Genomic DNA, 21,292 nt, shown 5'->3' on the forward strand with positions numbered 1-21,292 from the left:
TTAAACTTTTAATAAAGGCTGGTGTTGTTTTCTTAAACTTTTGAAGAGACTAGCATCTTTTACCCTATACCCTTTATAATAAAATGGGCAAGAGAAATGAGTAACAACCATCTTTGAGAGTGGTCGAATTTATAGCAAAAGCAAACATGTGAGGGAAGATGAAAGCTCCTTGTAGAGTAAAAACTCCTGTGAGACAGTCAGCTTTTCATTGGAACTTTTGATCAAATTACATATCAATCACTGGTTGATGGGCAAACCAAGTGGAATATTGCATTTGAAACTTAGCACAGTAGGCAGGATCTCAGCAACTTGATTGTATAAGCCTGCTCATTGGTTCGGTCGTTAGCGACAGGAGACTTGCTCTATACCCTTGTTTTATTTCAATAATTTCAAATAAAATAGATATTGAGCTGCTTAAATTACGGTCACTTCAAAAAATGAAGAGGGGAAATATTGCCCTAGAGAAGGTGAAGATAGAATTTACATCCCCAATGGTATTTTAGAGGAAACAGAAGGAATCCATGCAAAAAAAAAGAAAGGAAGGAAAAGTGGACTGCAAAAGAAAGGAACAAATTAAACACAAATAAAAAAAAGAATAAAAAATAATCTCACGGTAATTCTAAACCTTTATTTGAATAGTCTCTCTCTCTAATGTTCTTGAAGATGATGAAGGATACTCGTCAAGTTGATAAGAGTAGCTGCCTGTCCAAGAAGAAAATGGTGCCAATTCCCACGTCTCTGCGAGAAGTATACATGATAAAAATGGCATCAATGACCAATTTTAAAAAGCAAAAGATACAGGACTAAGGGAAAAAAAAACATGCTATTTTCATTGAACTGAACAAGTAGCTGAGATCAATGATGAGGAAATGCAATACTTACATCTCAAGATAAAGACTTAACCTTGTCGTTTGCTGCAAATTGAGTCAATTTACAACTCTATATCTACAATTCAAATTTATTCCTGTGGATTTATGTACATTCTAATCTCAACCACCACCAAGATCAATTGCATTTCTCGCACCAGATGTTTTTGACTGGCGGAGTATGTATTATTACCATTTACTCGTTTTGCATGGAGATGGTTTATGCTCAAAACTGTGAAGTTTGATTTACTACTATCGACAGGAGTGTGAAATGTTTTCACGCTCCTGTGAAACACCCATCTTCAATTTTTCAACTTCTGCTTCCTTCTCCGCTTTCTTCTTTTCAAGCTCAAGCTGCTTGCAGTTTTCCTCGTGAGCACGGCTGAACATCCTCACAAAGTTGAGCAGAGTAGAAACAACTGCAGCAGAAATGCAGGTATAACTTGTATTGGTCAGTGAACAAAGCATGCCATACTTGCCCAGAAAAAGAAATCGCAACATCCTACTAAAGAGATGCAAAAGATTTCAACATAAGATGAAAAGAACAGGGAAATTTACAAGGAAAAAAAAAGTTTAACTAAACAAAGCCTTTTTGAGTGTCATGTAGAGCTTCTTTGATTTAGAGCATAAAATGTGGTAAGTAGAAGAAAATGTTCCTGAGAGTAGTATATGCCATGAGAAAAAAAAAGAGACAAGTGAAATCTCAATTATATATGGTAAACTTAGGGTTTTAGATTCTCTGTCATTTTGCGTTAAAATTTGATGAATTGCAAGGATTCAGATGAGAGATCCACAACATATACAATCACTAACAATAACATGATTATCTAGAGTAGAGGTTAATAAAAACTTGGAATGGGCTGGGAATCATTATCAACAAAGAGCTAAAACATAATGTGGTCAAAAGAAAAGGGGATAGGATTATAAAAATAAAAGATAGTTTTAGTCTTAGAGACACTAAATGTCATTAGTGCATATGCTCACCAACTAGGATTAGCAGGAAACCTCAAAAAACAAATTTGGGAGGATTTGGATAGTGTTATACAAGGGATATCAGGGTTTGAAAAAACATTCATAGGAGCTGATCTGAATGGACACTGAGAAGGACAATAAAGGCTATGAGTGGATACATTGAGGCATGGATATGGAGATAAAAATGAGCCCGATGATTTGAGTTTAGAGTTTGCATGCCCTATGATTTAGTTATATTGAATACATGCTTTAAAGGCGGGACTTAAGGTTTCTTCTTCTTCTTCTTATGAATGGAATTTCGAGAAATATTTAAATAGATGATTGTGAATAATTTAGCAACAAAATAAAAAACCTAAAATTTTTATGGCATATATAAATTTTAAATTTTAAATTTGAATTTCCAAAATTTCAGTCAGGATATCATAAATTAAAAGAGAAATGGACTGCTGTTTTGGTTGGAAAATTCGATGAAATTACCAAAAATTTTAAGAACATGGTTGGAACGGTATCAATTTTTGTGGCTGTTTGTCTTAGAATGACATTCACCTTTTGTAAACTACTACATTGCCACAAAATAAATATTTTATTCTCACCCTAACCCCTCCTGCAAACTAAACATAACATTAGAAAAGCACTACTGTGGAACAAACAGGAGTGGAGTGAATCACTCACTCTAGTGAGCATATGCACACTGCATGCAGGCATGCAGGTGTATCAATTTGAAAACAAACAGAGATCCTTGGTCATTTGTTAACCTGCTGAATCATTACTTAACTTACTCTAGAAATTGGTTTAACATGATGTAGTTGTGTTTGCAGGCTCTAGCAGAAACTAATAAGAACTGTTGACCTGGGTCCTGGTTAGCAACCCAAAAGGGGGTGAACCGGGTTGATACAAAATTTCGAATTCAATTCTGTTCCAATTACAATCATACTGCACAAGCAATTCAAACCAATAACACAATAATAGTAAAACTAAAGTAAATAAAAAGAACAAGGAAGAAGAACTACAAACTGATTCACAGTATTTTGGTTGCCTTTGAGAGGGAGACCAAGATAGGATTGTGGCCAATCTAAAGATAAGCAATCTGCCAACACCTTAAACCTCTCTAAATCCCTACCACCAAAATAATGCCTGCCACCCCACTCTTGGACAAGTTGATCTTTATCCCTGAAATGTTTTTGAAAATTTTCAAAAAAATAATAACCTTTTCAAAATTTTGCAGCATTTATCTTCCAGAAACAAACTAGTATCATTGGCAAATTGAAACCTACACCCCCACCTCCTCTCTCCCACCTGATAAACTTGTAATCAAACCACCCACACCCCAACTCTGGGTGTGCAAAAACATCCTGCTCAAAACATCTTTATACAGTAGACAAAAACAGGGACAACAGATCACCTTGCCTAAAACCCTTGGAAGCCTAAACCATTATCTAGATTGACCATTAACAATAACTGACAAATAGGTCAAATTCAAGCAGCTTCTAATCCACTTCCTCCAGACAGCAATGAAGCCTTTCTTGATCATCACTTTATCTAAAAGATCCAGTTTACCATATGATAAGTGTTCTAAAAATCCTACTCAAAGATAGGCCATTGCTATTCCTCCTCACATCCTCAAATCACCTCATTGGCAACCAACATAGCATCAAGGATTATCCATCTTTAACGAATGCAGATTGAGCCATGGTCACTGCTTCACCGAAAACCTCTCTAGATATTTTGGGAAAGACTTCTGAAGGAATCTTATAGAGGCTAGAGACCAAACTAATAGGCCTAAAGTTCCTCACTCTCACAGACATCTCTTTTTAGAGATCAGGGCCAGAAAATTAGAGTTCACACAAGTGCCCACCACCTCATCACAATGAAATTCCTCAAAAATACTCAAAATGTCCCCTCCAAGGAGTCCCACTGTCCTTAAAGAAGGCCGTTGTGAAACCAACAGGACTAGGGGTTCTCTCCCTACTCATCTAAAACACTGATTTTTTAATTTATTTTGACTTTTAACGGCCTTTCAAGCCATTCAACTGAATTTTGATCAATGAAACTCTATTCAATGCCCTCCAACATTAATCTCCTGTGTATAGATCTTGTAGAAGCTTGTCATCTCACCTCCAATCTGTTTGACCCCTCAATATCTTCATTAGTTTATAACCTTCCCGGCCCTGGACTTGATCCCTTCTCCTCCCTCTACCCACACCAAGACCTCACACATTCCTTAAATGAGGAACGCATCAGCCACATGTTATCGAATCTAAAAAGGGCGGGGCCTCACTGCAACGGGTTGGGCCCCACTACATTGGGTTAGAGACTTAAGTCTAAAAGCATGGGACAACGATTCAAAACCGTCCTAACAAGAGTCTCCTGCACCACATTTGGAAAAACATCTACCCACTTGGTGGTGAACAAGAATCTGTCGACATAGGAAGATGTCTGTTTAGCTAGATGCCAACCAGGTAAAATGGTCATTGCTTAAACAGCTGATCTTGCAATCTTTAATCCAAAAATCAAACCTACCCATGTTGCTAGAGACCTTGAGTCCCCTAGTATGTCCTTAGAGTGTGTATCATACCGGAATCCCCCTTTACCACCCACCCTGGACTATAAAGGTCAAAAACACTACTAAACTTGTCCAAGAAAGAGTAATGCAAGGAGGAGGAATTTGAGCCATAAACCAACGTGAAAAACCACTCTCCTAAATCCCTACGATCATGTAAAACTGACAAATAAAAAGATCATTCAAACAATCCTTGGAAGCTACCCTCGTGTCCTACATTACAATTTGACCCTTGGATGCATTGAAAGAAGGGAGGATCACCCAATCTCTATTCTTCAAGACCCAAATGCTCCTAATAAGAAAAAAAGGATTTACTCTCCACTAGAATTCACTAGACTCAAACACAACTCATCTAGGAGACTCTGGGCATCCTCATTTTCTCTCTCATGATCTAAAATTCCATGAATCTGAAGCAGCCCTCACTAATTGATTCCTTATGGCACAATGGTGACTCAAAGTTTGTATGAGGCGGCAATTGATATGGACTATCACAATCTTTGTTTGAAAACAAAATCCCTACAAAATCCTCAGCTTTTGTTTCTATCTCATGAACCTCCCAATATCAGCTGCAGTATCATCCCTCTTCCTTTGCAACTGTTCAATCAATAGCCCTTTGTTCTCTGTTTCATAAGAAGAAAGAGACTCACATTCCTCCTCTTTGAAGCCTGGATAAGACTCTGCACCACCATCTGTTTCCATGGTCTGCTTTCCATTGTTCATTGAATCTCGTCTGCCAGCTGCCAGCTGCCAGCTTCGATTTCAGCCTTTATGACTTCTGACCACCTTCACAAGGTTTGCTCGGGTAGATTGAATCTGTGTTGGCTCTTTATTCCTCAAGTGTTGCTTGCTGCCAGCCTAAATTTCTTGAGCATGCTACATGTTTCCTTGAACATCCCTGAAAAATTGAGAGACTTCCCCTGCTTTGCTTGCAGAGCCTACTGATCTGAGCTCTAGAGAATGAAACCTTATGCAAATTTGGAGCAGCATATCGTCACTCCCCACCCCTGCTCGTGGGCCTAAGGTCACTTGTCTCTCCTGGAAACCCTTCTCAAATTTGAATTTTCTAGAAATGGAAGGGAGACCCATGGCTCGGATCCCACCAAAATCTTCCATTTGCCTCTCTTTCTCAGAGTTCAGCCTTTCCTGACCATCCTCGTCAGAGTTCCTCCATGTTGGTGAGGCAGAGCTCTCGAAAAGTACCAATTGCATTCAGCTACAGTCATGGCAACTCCCATTTGTAGCTTCCCAGAATTTTTTCCACCACATTGCCTCTCTTCTATCTGGTACACAAATCAGTTGAGTTGCCTTTTAACTCTATCGAAAAGAATCTCACGAAAGCATTTTCTCTCAGTTGGACCATGACGACATGGTTGGGTGCCCTGAACACCTTTACCCAAGGATATAGTGTTTCTGAGAATAGAATGGCTTGCAACTCCTTTGACAAAAAGAATCTCCCAAAAGCATTTTCTCTCAGTTGGACCATGACGACATGGTTGGGTGCCCTGAACACCTTTACCCAAGGATATAGTGTTTCTGAGAATAGAATGGCTTGCAACTCCTTTGACAGCCATTGTAAAAGTGAAATCAAGAAGTAGCGATGGTCAGTCCTCTCCTTAATGCAAAAATTCCTTTATTTTTTCCCTGAAAATGAACAGTTTTTGTTAGTCATAAACTGTTTTTTCCATCAAGGAGTAGAGGGTTCCAATGCACGAGATCAAAGGCATTACAAACAATTTGGGTGTGGGCAAAGGTAGGGATCATGAGGATGTGCAGCGGATTGCGAGAGAGAAAGTAATAGAAAAAAGGGTAAAAATATTGGGTTGATTCTGAGTTAAGATCAAGAGGGTTAGATCAGAGTTAAGAATGAGAGGGTTGGTAGAGAGTTGCAGTCCACAGGAGGAGGAGGAACAACTATGTTACAGTTAAAAATGATTTCATAAAGAAATTTGTGTAGTGTGTGAGAAAGCCGTGAACCTACAGAAGTTAGTTAATTCAGTTATTCAGTTGAAGAGTTAGCAGACGACTCAGCTTACAGTCAGCAGAACATTCAGCAATAAAATTATTCAAAGTTCTGTTCACTTTTTAAAAGTGGAATACAGCTGTCATCCATTAATAGCACAGGAGTGAGTTATTTAGTCAAGGAACTCGTCATATGCTTTGCCTTGTTTCTAGGTTTATTTAATGAGTTGTCAAATCCCTAGAATATTAAAATTTCCTATCTATTCCCCATGTACTCTTCCCTATAAATAGTGGCCTTATCCCAGTCATTTTAAGTCGTGAAAAAATAGAAAAGAGTCTCAAAAATCCAGCAAAGAGTGCTGCAGCACTGTAGCTTTTTATATATGTAATTTCTTCATCAAGTCAGAAAATTGAAGAGGCATTTTTCAGTATTTTTCTTCTCTGTTTTTTTTGTTTCTATTCTTCTGTTCCAACAAAATTTGGTATCAGAGCCATGTCGTCCAGCACCTCTTCCTCTGCTGGAACTATGTTCAATTATTCTTAAAACCAAGTACCCATCTTTGAAGGAGAAAATTATGGGTATTGGGTTGATCAAATGAAAATTTTCTTCATTGCATGAGACTTACGGGAGATTATTGAAGAAAGGTATGATGATTCAACTTTAGCAAATGATGATTCATCCTCTACAAACACAAGCACAGCAACCTCATCTCAGAGATCTGCCCAAACAAAGTAAAAATTAAAAATAACGCTCTTGTTTTGAGTTATCTTCATCAAGGTATCAGCAAGACCATCTATCCTCGCATCTTTGGCATTCAAAAGGCTAAAGACGCATGGGAAACACTGCGGAAGAAATTTCAAGGAAACAATAAAGTAGTCTTGATCCGACTACAATCTCTTTGGATGAACTTTGATTGCTTGGCAATGAAAGATTCTGAAAACATCAAAGATTTTTTCCAAGGTTGCTGAAATAGTCAACCAAATTAGAGCTTATGGTGATCGGATAGAAGAAAAAAAGATCGTTGAAAAAATTTTCAGAAGTTTACCACCAAAATTTGATCATGCAGCTGAAGCAATTGAAGAATCAAAAGACCTCTCAATTATGACCATGTTTGACATCTATGGTTCTTTAGAATCATATGAGAAAAGAATTAAAAGATCTTCAGGTCAGCCATTGGAGCAGGCTTTTCAATCAAAGCTCAATTTGAACCGGAAAAATCAAGAGAGGAAGGGAAATTTTCAGCTACAAGACCAGTCTCAAAGAGGCCAAAATAATCAGTCCTGTGGTCGTGGAAGAGGCCATGGTAGAGGCAGGAATTTTCAGCCTCAAAGGTCCAGCAATCAAGGACAGAATTGCATCATATGCACGAAGTCAAATCACACCTTAGCTGAATGCTATTTAAGGTGTAACAGGTGCCGCATTCCAAACCATTTAGACCGGGATTGTTGGCATAAGAAGAATGAAAGTTTAGAAGCAAATTTCAGCAAGGAAAATGATTAAGAGCAAGTGTTTCTCACTTGTCTCAATGTTGAGAGCAACGTCGACAAGGTTTGGTACTGTGACAGTGGCTGTAGCAATCATATGACAGGTAACTGTGAGTTATTTGTTAAAATTGATGAAAAATGCTTCAAATTCCATTATTCTTGGTGATGGAAAATTTGTAAAAGTTGAAGGAAAAAGTGTAATAGCAGTGCAGTCCATATCAGGTGAGCAAAAATTCATCCATGATGTTCTTTATGTCCCAAGTCTTGCTCACAATCTCTTAAGTGTGGGGCAGTTAATTCAAAAAGGATATCAAGTCCATTTCGAAGGAAATGAATGCAGAATCATAGACAAGAAGAAGAACTCACAGATGGGTAAAGTTGAGATGACTCGAAACAAGGTTTTTTCACTCTCCCTCAACTACACAAGTCCAGTGGCTTTGAAGAATGAAATTTCAGATGAATCTCAACTATGGCATCTCATATATGGGCATTTAAATCACAAGGGACTGCAGCTTCTCAAGCAAAAGGATATGGTTCGTGGTCTTCCCCAAATAAATCAAATTGAAGGAGTTTGTGAAGACTATATTTACGGGAAGATGCACCACCTTCCTTTCCCCAAAACTTCTTGGAGGGCCAAAGCTCCTTTGGACCTTGTTCATGTGGATATTTTTGGTCCCACAAGAACACCATCTCTTGGAAACAAAGGTATTTCATCCTTTTTGTTGATGATTTTACTAGAATGATATGGTTGTATTTTATTCAGAAAAAATCAAATGCCTTCTCAATATTTCTAGAGTTCAAAGCCCTCCTTAAAGTGGGCCGAAAATGAAGACCTTAAGAACTGATCATGGAGGTGAATTCATATATCACCCGTTCATGAATTATTGCAAGAAGGAAGGCATTCGAAGGCAACTAACAGTGAGTAGAAGCCCTTAGCAGAACGAAGTTGCTGAAAGAAAGAACCAGACCATTGTTGAAATGGCTTGGAGCATGTTAAAAGGTAAAGGACTTCCTAATTCTCTTTGGGCTAAAGCTGTACATACCACTGCTTATATCCTAAACAGGTCACCAACAAAATCAGTGAAGAATAGAACTCCCTATGAGGCTTGGAGTGGGAGAAAACCAGATGTTATCCATCTAAAAGTGTTTGATTGTCTAGCCTACTCACCCAACAAAGCTCCTAATAAGGACAAGTTTGATCAAAAGAGAGAAAAGCTTCTGTTTATTGGGTACAACGATGAATCAAAGGGCTACCAGCTGCTGAATCCTGTTAATCACAAGCTGACAGTGGCAAGAGATGTCATCTTTGATGAAAGGGGAGTATGGCAGTGGACTTCTAGCGGCCAGAACTTAACAAATATTCCAGATTTTGTACCAGTTGAAGCAATAAGACCTAAATCAGTAATTGAATCTCAGAATCCAGCAATTTTAGAAGCTGAAATTGCACTTGGGAACCTTAGTTCAAAATCTGAAAATTCAGAAAATGAAGAAACTTCATCTTCTTCACCTGTCCTAAGAAAATTTGAAAGAGTTAGAAGACCTCCAGAGAGGTATGGTGATTTTAGAAGCTATTTTTCTAATGAAAATTCAGAATTTGCTCTTTTCTCTTGTGAGTCACGGAATTTTGAAGATGCAGTGAAGGATAAAAAATGGAAAAAGGCCATGGAAGAAGAGTTGAAGGTGATTGAAAAGAACAACACATGGAAGCTTGTGGATCCTCCTGAAGGCAAAGACATTATTGGTCTCACGTGGGTTTACAAAACCAAGTACAACAAGGATGGTTCCATTCAAAAGTACAAGGCCATATTGGTTGCCAAAGGTTATTCTCAACAACTTAGAGTTGATTTCAACGAGACCTTTGCACCGATTGCAAGAATTGAGACAATTCGGCTTGTACTTGCAATAGCTTCCAAATTGGGGTCAAATGTGTATCAAATGGATGTTAAATCTGCGTTTCTCAACGGAGAACTGAATGAGGAAGTTTATGTTGAGTAGCCATGTGGATATGAAGTGAAGGGCAAAGAAGAAAAGGTGTACAAACGGAACAAGGCTTTGTATGGCCTCAAACAAGCTCCACGAGCTTGAAACCACTTAGGGATCATGAAGTACTTCCTCGGGATGCAAGTTAAGCAAGGAAGAAGGGAAATTTTCATTCCCCAAGAAAAGTATGCAGCTGATATCTTGAAGAAATTTCATATGAAGGACAGTAAGGCTGTAAGTACTCCATGGCTCTAAATGAAAAATTAAATTCTGATGAAGGAGCTAAGAAATTCGACGAAAATCAGTATAGGAGTTAGTTGGATCCCTTATTTACTTGACTCATACTAGGCCTGATATTACACAAGCTGTTAGTATGTTGTCTAGGTTCATGCACAGCCCAAGTGTACTTCATTATGCAACAGCAAAAAGGGTATTAAGATACCTTAAAGGCACACTAAAACTTGAACTGAAGTACAACAAAGATTCTGAGTTTGTTTTGACCAGTTTCACTGACAATGATTGGGTTGGATCAATTGATGATTGAAAAAGCACATCGGCATATGTTTTCTGCCTTGGAAATGGCACCATTCCATGGTGTTCAAGAAAGCAAAACACTGTTGCCTTGTCATCTGCAGAAGCAGAATATATTTCAGCAACAGAGGCTGCTTGTGAAGCAGTTTGGCTGAGGAAATTACTTAGTGATTTACGGCTGAAGCAAGAGGGTCCTACAACCATTTATTGTGATAATATGTCAGCAATAGCTCTAACTAAGAACCCAGTTTTTCATGCGAGGACAAAGCATATTGAGGTCAGACATCACTTTATTTGTGACCTTGTGCAGAAGGAAGAAATTCAGCTAGAATTCATCAGCACTAATGAACAACTAGCAGACATGCTCACAAAACCTATTACTTCTGAGAAGTTTTTGAAGTTCAGAGACATGTTAGGACTCATGGCTTTAGAGGGGAATTTGTGAGAAAGCCGTGAACCTCCTGAAGTTAGTTAATTCAGTTATTTAGTTGAAAAGTCAGCAGACAACTCAGCGTACAGTCAGCAGAACATTCAGCAATAAAATTATTCAGTTAGCAAGTTGCAGCCAGTGTGATTCTTATTCCAAGTTCTGTTCAATTTTTCAAAGTGGAATACAGCTGTCATTCATTTATAGCACAGGAGTGAGTTATTTAGTCTAGGAACTTGTCATATTCTTTGCCTTGTTTCTAGGTTTATTTAATGAGTTGTTAAGTCCCTAGAAAATTAAAATTTCCTATCTATTCCCCATGTACTCTGCCCTATAAATAGTGGCCTTATCCCAGTCATTTTAAGTAGTGAAAAAATAGAAAAGAATCTCAAAAATCCAGAAAAAAGTGCTGCAGCACTGTAGCTTTTTATATATGTAATTTCTTCATCAAGTTAGTAACCTAATGAGGCATTTTTCAGTATTTTTCTTCTCTATTTTTTCTGTTTCTATTCTTCTGTTCCAACATAGTGTCTCCTTTTCTGAAAACCCATCATAGAGGTTTTTTCTTTCCTTTCATTTTTTTTTTTGGGTCTTCATGGGAAGGAAAAAATTGTTAAGGGTGGCATAAGCAACTATGAGCTTGTGAAAAAGAAGAATGGTGGAATAAGCACCAGTGCTTTAAAAGGCAAAGGTGCAAGTCGAGGCATTTTAAACCCTGAGAGGCAAGGCGTAAACCTTAAGGTGCTGAGGTGTAAGCCTTTTTGAGAATTTCATTTTTAGAAAAAAATGTGCAAATACATATATTTGTAAAAATAAAGAAAAAATTAATAAAATTACAAATAAAATGTACGGAAAATCAAATATAATTTGTAAACTGCTTGTTGACCATCCAGAAAATACTAATTTGAGTTCATTAAGTAAATCATGCCAAGAGATAGCTATGACATTACAAAGTTCAAATTATTTTCAAGATATAAGATGCAGCACTAAGGTCCAAATTATTCTAGAGAGGTTGGCATTAGCAGTTTTAGAAATCAACTCATATTATGGCATTCCTTTCTTGTAAGCTAGGGCTGGAAACAAACCAAGCCGCTCATGAGTGGCTCGGGAGCTTGACTTAGTTAGGGCTTGTTCGGGCTCGTTTATTATCTAAATGAGCGAGTCCTAAGCCTAATTTTGAGCTTGGTTTATAAACGAACTGAGCGTAAGCACAGCCAAACTTGGCTCGTTTCAGCTTGTGAGCAGCTTGATAGCTGGCTCAAATGGGTTCGTTTATTAGGCTCGTTACGGAGCTCGGTAATGAGCTTGTTAATAGGTTTGTTAAGTTGGCCCAATCTCAAAAATCCAATACTGGCCCAATTGCCTAAGGAGAAAGGCACAAATTTTGACCCAAACAATAGGTGGATGAAATTGTTGTTATTAGGTCCTTTATAAAATTTCAATCTGAACCTGAGCCCGAAGTCTAGCTTGCAAATGAACTAAGCCCGAGCAAATATTTTTAATCTCGAGCTGAGCCCAAGCCAATATTTTTAATCTTGAGCTAAGCTTGAGCCCAACTTTTTGAGTTGGAACCAAGCCAAGCTCAACCGGAGCCAAGCTCTGGCTCTGCTGAGCCAAGCCTGAGCATGATGAAGCTTGGCTCGGCTCGGCTTGGCTCGTTTGTAGCCCTAGTAAGCATGCACTTAAAATTTGCTACCAAAATATAACTTGAGATTCACACTCCCCAAGTGTGTAAGCCTTAACAAAAAATGTACAACAAACACCTTTGGTACAAATGAGTAAGCCTTAGTGTGTATGCATTGGCCTTATTAATGGTTATTTAGTCATTTAACATTATTAATTGTAGAGTTTGGTTTGTGTATTCAACATGGTATCAGAGCTGGTTACCAAGAGATCCTGGGTTCTCGTCCTATTGCCCACATTTATTGTGTGGTATTTAAAAAATTATTGTATTCCCTATAATGGGTGATATTATTGTGTCTTCTCTCTCCACGTTCTATCAGGCTGCACGTGTGGGGGAGTGTTAAAGCTTGACATACATTGTTGGCCCACAACCTAATAGCTTAAGCTTTTAGGCAAAGTGTTATGTTAAAGCTTGATATACATTGTTGGCCCACTACCTAATAGCTTAAGCTTTTAGGTGAAATGATAATCTAACATGGTATCAGAACATGATTCTGAAACCTAAATCTTAAGTGTTACCACCACCATCAAACCAAAGACTGAAACCCCAAATCCACTGCATGTCTATCATCATAGAATATTTTTCAGCAATACTATAACCCTAGAAAACAGCCAGCAGCAGCAGAAATTCAGAGCAGTCACTGGAATTTTCTGGGGGACACTGCCAGTTCGAGAACATCAAATCCACTATAGATTTGTTGAAACCAACACCATAGTCACCCACAGACACTGCTGATCTGCCCCCAACTGAAATCCCACCTCCAGGCAGTGTCCCACACGCCCTCGCACGCTGGGCGAAGGCTGACAGGGCCAACCCCATGCGCCTGTGCGTGAAGCCACTTTTAGGCATGGTCTTGACTTCAAATGATCCAGCAGTGATCCAATCTCTCTATTAACATGTTTTTGCAGATTTTCATGAATTTTTTTTTTTTTCCCAAAGATCTCACTTTATCAATTGCTCAAGTGCAGCACTGAAGGAATGGTTGTTTCATGCTTTGTGAAGAAGTTTATCAATGATTATTGAGTTTATTGGGTGTGAAACATGGGAATTTGCTGTGTTTTTTGATTCAATGATCTAATTCCTTCCATATATAAAAAATATAAAGCTGTTGGACGTGTTTTGCTCAAAGATCCAATCTATGTTTAACCATGCCCTCGTGGTAATTCATTAGTTGTTGTTCGGTGTTAGTAACAGTCATTGGTGACTTTCTTGGAGCAGTGACAATGCTTATAAGCTGTTTTTTGTGAGGCTATAGCAGTGTTATATAAGTTAGTTGGTGTTTTCTCCATGGTAGTTTCAGTGGTTCACTTCTCCAATTGGCACAGGACATGAGGCTTGTGGACTTCACTACTTTGAGTCGCCTTCTCCACCCATTGTCTCCACAGTCGTAGCTACACCACTTCAAATCCATTTTTGCCTTGGTCATCCGTCCTTGGACAAGTTGAAACAGCTAGTTCCTACATTGAGTTATGTGTCTAATCTTGAGTGTGAGTCTTGTCAATTGGGCAAGCATCATCGTGTTCGCTTTGCTTCCCGAGTCGAAAAACGAGTGGTTAGTCCTTCCATGCAAGTCCATTATGATATTTGGGGTCCTAGTCGTGTCATATCAAAGTTGAGGTTTCGCCGTTTCGGTACTTTGTTACTTTTGTTGATGATAGGATGACTTGGTTATACTTAATGAAAGATTGTTTTGAGTTGTTTGATATCTTTTGTGCCTTTTGTTCCCAAATACGAACTCAATTTGATATGCTAGCTAGGATACTTTGTAGTGATAATGCTAAGGAGTACTCCAGTACCCAATTCAGTACTTATATGACTAGATCTAGTATATAATCCATTAGTCCTCTTGTGCCCACCACAGCAAAATAGGGTTGTCGAGCAGAAAAACAGACATATTCTTGAAGTCACTCGTACCCTATTGTATTTAATGAATACTCCCAAAGTTTTTTGGAGTGATGCTGCGCTCACAGCTTGTTCCCTCATCAATAAAATGCCATCCTTTGTCCTTGGCGGCAAAATCCCATATTCAGTTATCTTCCCTAAGAATCCTTTGTACTCCCTTCCTCCTCGTACATTCGGTTGTGTGTCCTTTGTCCATTAGTTATCTATAGAAATGGATAAGTTGGATCCTTGTGCTATCAAATGTATCTTTTTGGGTTATTCCTATACTAAAAAAGGATATCGATTTTATAGACCTACTTTACATCAATTTTTTGTCTTTGCCAATGTCACCTTTTTGAGTCTACACCATATTACTCTGATTCCTTGAGTTCTATTGACCTTAATGAGTCTCTTCCTCTGCCTTGCCTTTTAGATCCAAACGTAGTATCTATGCCCAATCCTCCTACAACTTCATCCAGTTTGAGTCCATCCTGTTGCTTGGATCATCCCAATTTGCAGGTATACACACGACGACTCAAGGGGGAAGTGCCTCCTTTAACTTCTACTACTGTGCCTCTAGTTCCTTTGTCGGATGATCTTATTTCCTATAATGTTGATCCTCCTATAGCTGTTCGAAAAGGTAAATGCACTTGTACCCAAGATCCAATCTCTAATTTTGTTCAGTGTCACCCTATTATTACTGTTTTGTTAGTACATTGTATTCTATTGCTTTTCTAAAATCTATTTCTGAAGTCCTATCCCATTTTGGGCAGAGGATAGCGATGGTTGAAGAGATGCGTGCACTACATGATAATAATACTTGGGATTTGGTACCTCTTCCTCTTGATAAGTCCGTGGTTGGTTGTCGTTGGGTGTACACTGTGAAAGCCAATCCTGATGGTTCTGTGGCTCATTTGAAGTCCTGCCTTGTTGCTAAGGGGTATTCTCAGGTGTATGGTTTGGATTATTTAGACACATTCTCTCTGGTTGCTACACTTGCCTCAGTATGTTTGTTCATTTCTTTAGCCACTACTTGTCATTAGCCTCTACACCAGTTAGATGTGAAGAATGCTTTCCTACATGGTGATTTTCATGAGGACGTATATATGGAGCACCCACCTGGGTTTGTCGCTCGGGGGGGGGGGGGGGAAGTTAGGCTCAGTATGTCGACTTAAGAAATCATTGTATGAATTAAAACAATTTTCAAGGGCACGATTTGGCCATTTTAGTGTTGTAGTACTTAAGTTTGACCTTCATTGGTGTGCATTAGATGACTCTATTTTTTATTATCATACTCCATCTAGCAGGATTTTGCTTATTGTGTATGTGGATGACATTGTGATCACTGGTGATAATGATTGAGACATCCAAGACCTAAAGCTTTTCCTACAGAGTAAGTTTTAGACCAAAGACTTGGGATCATTTAAGTACTTCTTGGGTATAGAATTATTGAGATCTCGTATAGGAGTTGATACACCCATGGATCCCAATAGTAAGTTAGAGCTAGATATGGGTGATTTGTTGCCTAACCTAGGTCGGTATAGAAGACTTGTTGGAAAGTTGAATTATCTCATAGTAACCCAAGCAGATATATCCTTCGCAACAAGTGTTGTGAGTTAGTTTCTCGATTCCCTGAGAACAAGTCATCGGGATATAGTAATTCGCATTTTGAGGTATCTCAAAGGTGCACCAGGGAAAGGTATTTTATATTAGGATCAAGGCCACACTCATATTCAGGGATATACAGATGCAGATTACGTCGGGTCACCTTCCGGCCGAAGATCCACAATCGGGTATTGTATCTTTGTCGGTGGTAATTTGGTGTCTTCGAAAAGTAAGAAACAAACTGTGGTGACTTGTTCGAATGCCAAGTCAGAATACACACTACATATGATCTTGTTTGGCTAAATAACATGTTGAAAGAATTAGGTTTTCTACATTCTCAGCTTATGGAGTTGGTGTGTGATAATCGAGCTGCTATTCATATTGCCTCCGACCTTGTCTTCCATGAGTGGACAAAGCACATTAAAGTTGATCGCCATTTTATTCAAGAGAAACTTGTATAGAAGCTCATTACAACCATTCATGTGAAATCCAAGTTTCAGCTTGCTGATTTGTTCACTAAAGCCTTGAGAGGTGCTCGTGTGAAATTCATTTGTAACAAGCTAGGAGCATATGATATTATATGCTCCAACTTGAGGAGGAGTGTTAACGGTTATTTAGTCATTTAGCATTATTATTAATTGTTAGGGTTTGGTTTGTAATAAGTGTAAGTTAGTAAGGGTACTATGGTAATTTCAATTGTACTTGACATATATTATAAATAGAGGGAGAGACCTATCATTGAGTTTAGGACTTTAGGTCTTCCAATTTACTTAATTATTTAACAGGCCTTTTCACAATTTGGTATTTTAGATTAAACCTCAAGGCGTTTGAAGCATGCCTTGTCCCGAGGCAAGCCTTATTGAGCTTTTCAAAACATTGATAAGCACAAACATCGGAAGAAAACATTGTGGCCAGTATTACTATTGCCACAATGTTTTTTTACCGTAAAAGGTCATTATTAAATGTTTGACCCAAAGATTAAGCCGTTTATAAGCCACTCCTTCACCCTTTTTTTCAATGTTGGATAACTCTCAGGAGTGGAAGCCATTTCTCTCTTAGAAGCAAACCTAGTTCTCCAAAAATGGCACAAGTGAATCTTACTCTTGCGCCTTAAGTGCCTTATATCACATTCCACTTTCTCTTTTTGAGTCAATTTCACCCCGCACATCTTAACCCTATTTAGAACCATCTACCTATCCTCGCAATCCTTATTGGCCTTGATCACACACTAATCCTCCAATTGGTAGCAGGACGTGAGAATTAGCTCTTACATCCTAACTTATGTCATGGCTTGCCTAGTCATGAAACATTGGATTTGATACCACTTACAAGCATTTGGGGAGTCCTTTTGCAGGTTTGACTCTTTTGTTGATTTCTATGGCTGCTTATTTAGAAATGTTCCCAATTGAACCAATCCAAATTGACCTTCATGGAAGCTCAACAAAAATGGCTGCTTCATGGTCAGTTCCTCCTACAAGCAGCTGGACAAATCCTCTAAAGCAGGCTTAATTTCCCCTGGAAAGCAATTTGGAATGCTCCTATGGTAACCAAAGGTTTTTTTTTTTTTTTTAATTTGCTTTTGGTGCTTAGGAAGCAATTTGGTGGAAGATCCTTATTCTTACTAGCCTTCAGAAAAAGGGTTTCACAGTGGCCGACAGATGCTTTCTATGCAAAGAATATGATGGAACTGGAGAGCATTTCCTGCTCCACTGCCCCTTGGATCACTTTTTTGGAATCAAGCTACTGCTCTTAACAGCACAGCACTGGGTCACTTCTGAAACTGTGTGAAAGAAAATCTGGGCAAGGGTATACCTAGTAACCTACGAAGAGGGAAAGGAAAGAAAAGAAACCTTGTCATTGATCCAACTCCCAATTTTTGGGTAGTGTGGAGAGAGAAAATGCTAGAGCTTTTGAAGGAACAACTACTTCTCCCGCAATCCTCAAACATAGATGGTTTACAACTCTTACAAGTTGGTTTAGTGGGCTGCACATGCTGGACACACATAATTCTTAACTTATAGGATACCATATCACACAGTTGGTTCAACTTTTACTTTGTTTCTCTTTTCTTTGCTTGTAGATTGGGTGGAATCTACTTGGTAGTTAATGAAATCTCTCTACAACAACAACAACAACAAAACCAAGCCTTAGTCCCACTAAGTGGGGAATGAAATCTCTCTAAATGATAAAAAAAAAAACTTATACTAGGGTTCACAAAATATGATGGCTCTTTTGGCCCATTTGGGCCATTTGAATTTAGAATCAGTAGATAAATATTCTTTACATGATTCTCTTATGAATTTAACTAGAATGCGGGCCAACAACCAACCCTACTTTTGGTTTCCTAAATGAGTTGGGCAGCTTTGCCTGTTCGTCTACTCTTTAGCATCAGCTACATCACCTTAGTTATATACACTCCATATAGAAGAAAGTGGAACTGTTGCCTCTTGTAAAATATTTTATATAAAACCCAATCAATGATGCAACCCTTTACTACTATTACATTGACGGCAACAAAGGATCCTTAGCTTATCAAGCGTTCTACTTATTTATAGATTAGCCATGATTTTGAATAATCCTCATCCATCAGCATCAACACCACATGTATACTGGAGAATTAACATTTAGTTTCCATTATCAGATATAATACCATTGTGGCAAAGCCCTAGGAGAAAAGAATAATAAACAATGAAGTGATAGAAACTGATGGGCAACACAATTACTCTAACGCACTTCATCTCATCTTTCACTGTATGCAACAATTACACCGATTTTAGTGTCCATATCACATCAAATTTTTTTAGGTTTTCTGAAGGTTTCTATATTGGACAGCTCACATCCATGCGGAATGCCAATAGCAGTGACAATGTCTATAATACTTATATGGAACCATTCCTCACTCAGGCTGTCATCTTTTCAGTCCTGAAATTCATGTTGTTTGATTCTACAGCTACAAAAACAGCTTAAACTTCAGTCATTTCACTCCCAATGTAAAGATAGTTGGAGGAAGATAAAAAATCATTTAAGCTACAAAAAATACTTGACATCCAATGTTTCAGATTCATAATTTTAGTAACCTCATAAAATGAAAGGGCAAACAAACAAAAAGTATGACAATGCAACCACACAACATAAGCATACACACACACAGGAACAGGTAAACCCAGTTTTAATTATTAATATTTCATTACATGAATTAAATATACTTTTAGGCACATCAAATTTTCCTTCTCTTTCATCCTAGATTCATTCATAATTAGATAAGCAACATAATAGAACATCATATTATTATTAACAACATTTGAAACTAATCACAACTGACAACCACCTTGTTCAAATGTGCAGCGAGATGGATCTTCACCAAAATAAAGAATCAATGCATCAACGTTTCTTCCCTGTAAAATATCCAAGTCCCAAGGATTGTTAGGTAAGGAATAATGCCATTTGGAAAGCAATGATATGGGGGACAGGATGCCATTTAGACTTACCACACCAGAATAAAGTGAAGCCAAAGACCTCACTTCTGCTTCAGCAAATCGAAGAAATTCCTTTAAAGCCTGAAAAGTGGAGAAACTATAAGCTTTACAGCTGAAGAGATGCAAAAGAGTGGGAAAAAGAGAAAATATAAATTATTTTACATTGCCACTGTTATTTCTTTTAGCATTTTTTTGTTCTCTCTTAACATATTTCTTCAATTTTTTTAAAAATTGCTACTTATGTTTATCTGGAAAAAGCTGTTACACTAATCTGAAAAATCACTGCCATTGTTATAGCCATCATCCTGAGCTTATCATGACAATTTGGTGATATCCGTCCCGATATTTCTCTAATAGTGATTAATCACTCCACCTTAAATATGCAACCCATACCATTATCTCTGACTAGTTTCAACCAAGTCAATCTTTAACCTCTCTGATAATAGAATCAGAAATTCACCAATATCCTTTTATCTGCGCGATTAAAGTCTCTCAATGCATGGTGCACATAACCAATCAATCAGGTTAACACCAGCAATTTCTTTCATTGTCAATTCTTTTAGTTCATAGTGCAACTAGATGAGGTTTTTGCACTCCTGTACCGATCGCTGGTTGCTTTCATTGGCACTCAAATATTTATTTCCTGTTCTTTTCTGCATTCGTTTCCAGTTGCTGCCAACCATAATGCCCAGAGCTGCTGCCAGGTTGTTTATTAAATGCCAGCAGTACTTTGCTATGGTCTGCACTGTTTTTCGTGCGCAAGTAATTTCTCCTAGGATATTAATATTGTAATCTCCATTCTGTAGTCATAGCTGCTTATTGAAGTTCTGGATATTGGGTGGTTTGAATTGTTGTGAGTTCAGGTTGTTTGAAGTTTTGAAAGCACTGTTAGTGCTAATGTGTGCTGCCTGACTTCTCAAGCTCCTTCACGGAATAAGTCAGCAATGGATAATGCCTCTAACCACAGTAGGGGAAGTTTTGAAGGACGAGGACAAGGATGAGGTTTGGATTGTGGTCATGGAAGTGGTAGTGTATTACGACAAGGAGTTTGTTGTGGCAATTCTCACAAGTGCACACATTGTGGCAAGGAAAAGCAAACTATTGATCTCTGTTGGGATCTCCTCGGGAAACCAGCTTGGACTAATAAGTCTTTGTTGGAACAGAAGAATAGAAACAGAAAAAACAGAGAAGAAAAATACTGAAAAATGCCTCTTCAATTTTCTGACTTGATGAAGAAATTACATATATAAAAAGCTACAGTGCTGCAGCACTTTTTGCTGGATTTTTGAGATTCTTTTCTATTTTTTCACCACTTAAAATGACTGGGATAAGGCCACTATTTATAGGGCAGAGTACATGGGGAGTAGATAGGAAATTTTAATATTCTAGGGACTTAACAACTCATTAAATAAACCTAGAAACAAGGCAAAGAATATGACAAGTTCTTAGACTAAATAACTCACTCCTGTGCTATTAATGGATGACAGCTGTATTCCACTTTGAAAAACTGAACAGAACTTTGAATAAGAATCACACTGGCTGCAACTTGCTGACTGAAAAATTTTATTGCTGAATGTTCTGCTGACTGTAAGCTGAGTTGTCTGCTGACTTTACAACTAAATAACTGAATTAACTAACTTCACTAGGTTCACAGCTTTCTCACAATCTTTTGCGAAGGGCAATTCTACTATTGTGTTGTTTAGGATCTTTGGATTAAGATGAGGATTGGTGGAGCGCTTGAGAAGGGATGACCTGTACCATTTGAAAAGTAGTCATGGCAGGTCCAATTCTTGTCATAGTCTTCCTCAATATATACTAATGGTGTTTCTGCTAATTAGTAGTACACTCGTTTGTGTCATCCATCTC

General features: G+C 38.1%; 1 protein-coding gene across 3 annotated transcripts in view; it reads right to left on the bottom strand.

The window, feature by feature from the left end:
- Positions 1-357: 357 nt before the first annotated feature.
- LOC131158870 (formin-like protein 18) overlaps positions 358-21,292 on the bottom strand; it is a 117,304-nt gene continuing 96,369 nt past the window's right edge. Inside the window, exons 15-18 of one of the 3 annotated variants that reach the window (XR_009137528.1) lie at positions 19,439-19,507; positions 19,279-19,345; positions 1,060-1,285; positions 358-738 (exon numbers count right to left, since the gene is read on the bottom strand). Coding sequence is in view for 1 of the 3 variants with exons in the window: in XM_058113796.1 (XP_057969779.1) it covers positions 1,119-1,285; positions 19,279-19,345; positions 19,439-19,507 (303 nt within the window). In the remaining 2 variants the exon portion in view is untranslated. Of the gene's footprint in view, positions 739-804; positions 1,286-19,278; positions 19,346-19,438; positions 19,508-21,292 lie in introns of those variants that run through there. The other 2 variants (XR_009137527.1, XM_058113796.1) reach the window with 2 other exon arrangements.

Source organism: Malania oleifera, chromosome 6 (genome assembly GCF_029873635.1).
Source record: "Malania oleifera isolate guangnan ecotype guangnan chromosome 6, ASM2987363v1, whole genome shotgun sequence".
NCBI lineage: Eukaryota > Viridiplantae > Streptophyta > Magnoliopsida > Santalales > Ximeniaceae > Malania > Malania oleifera.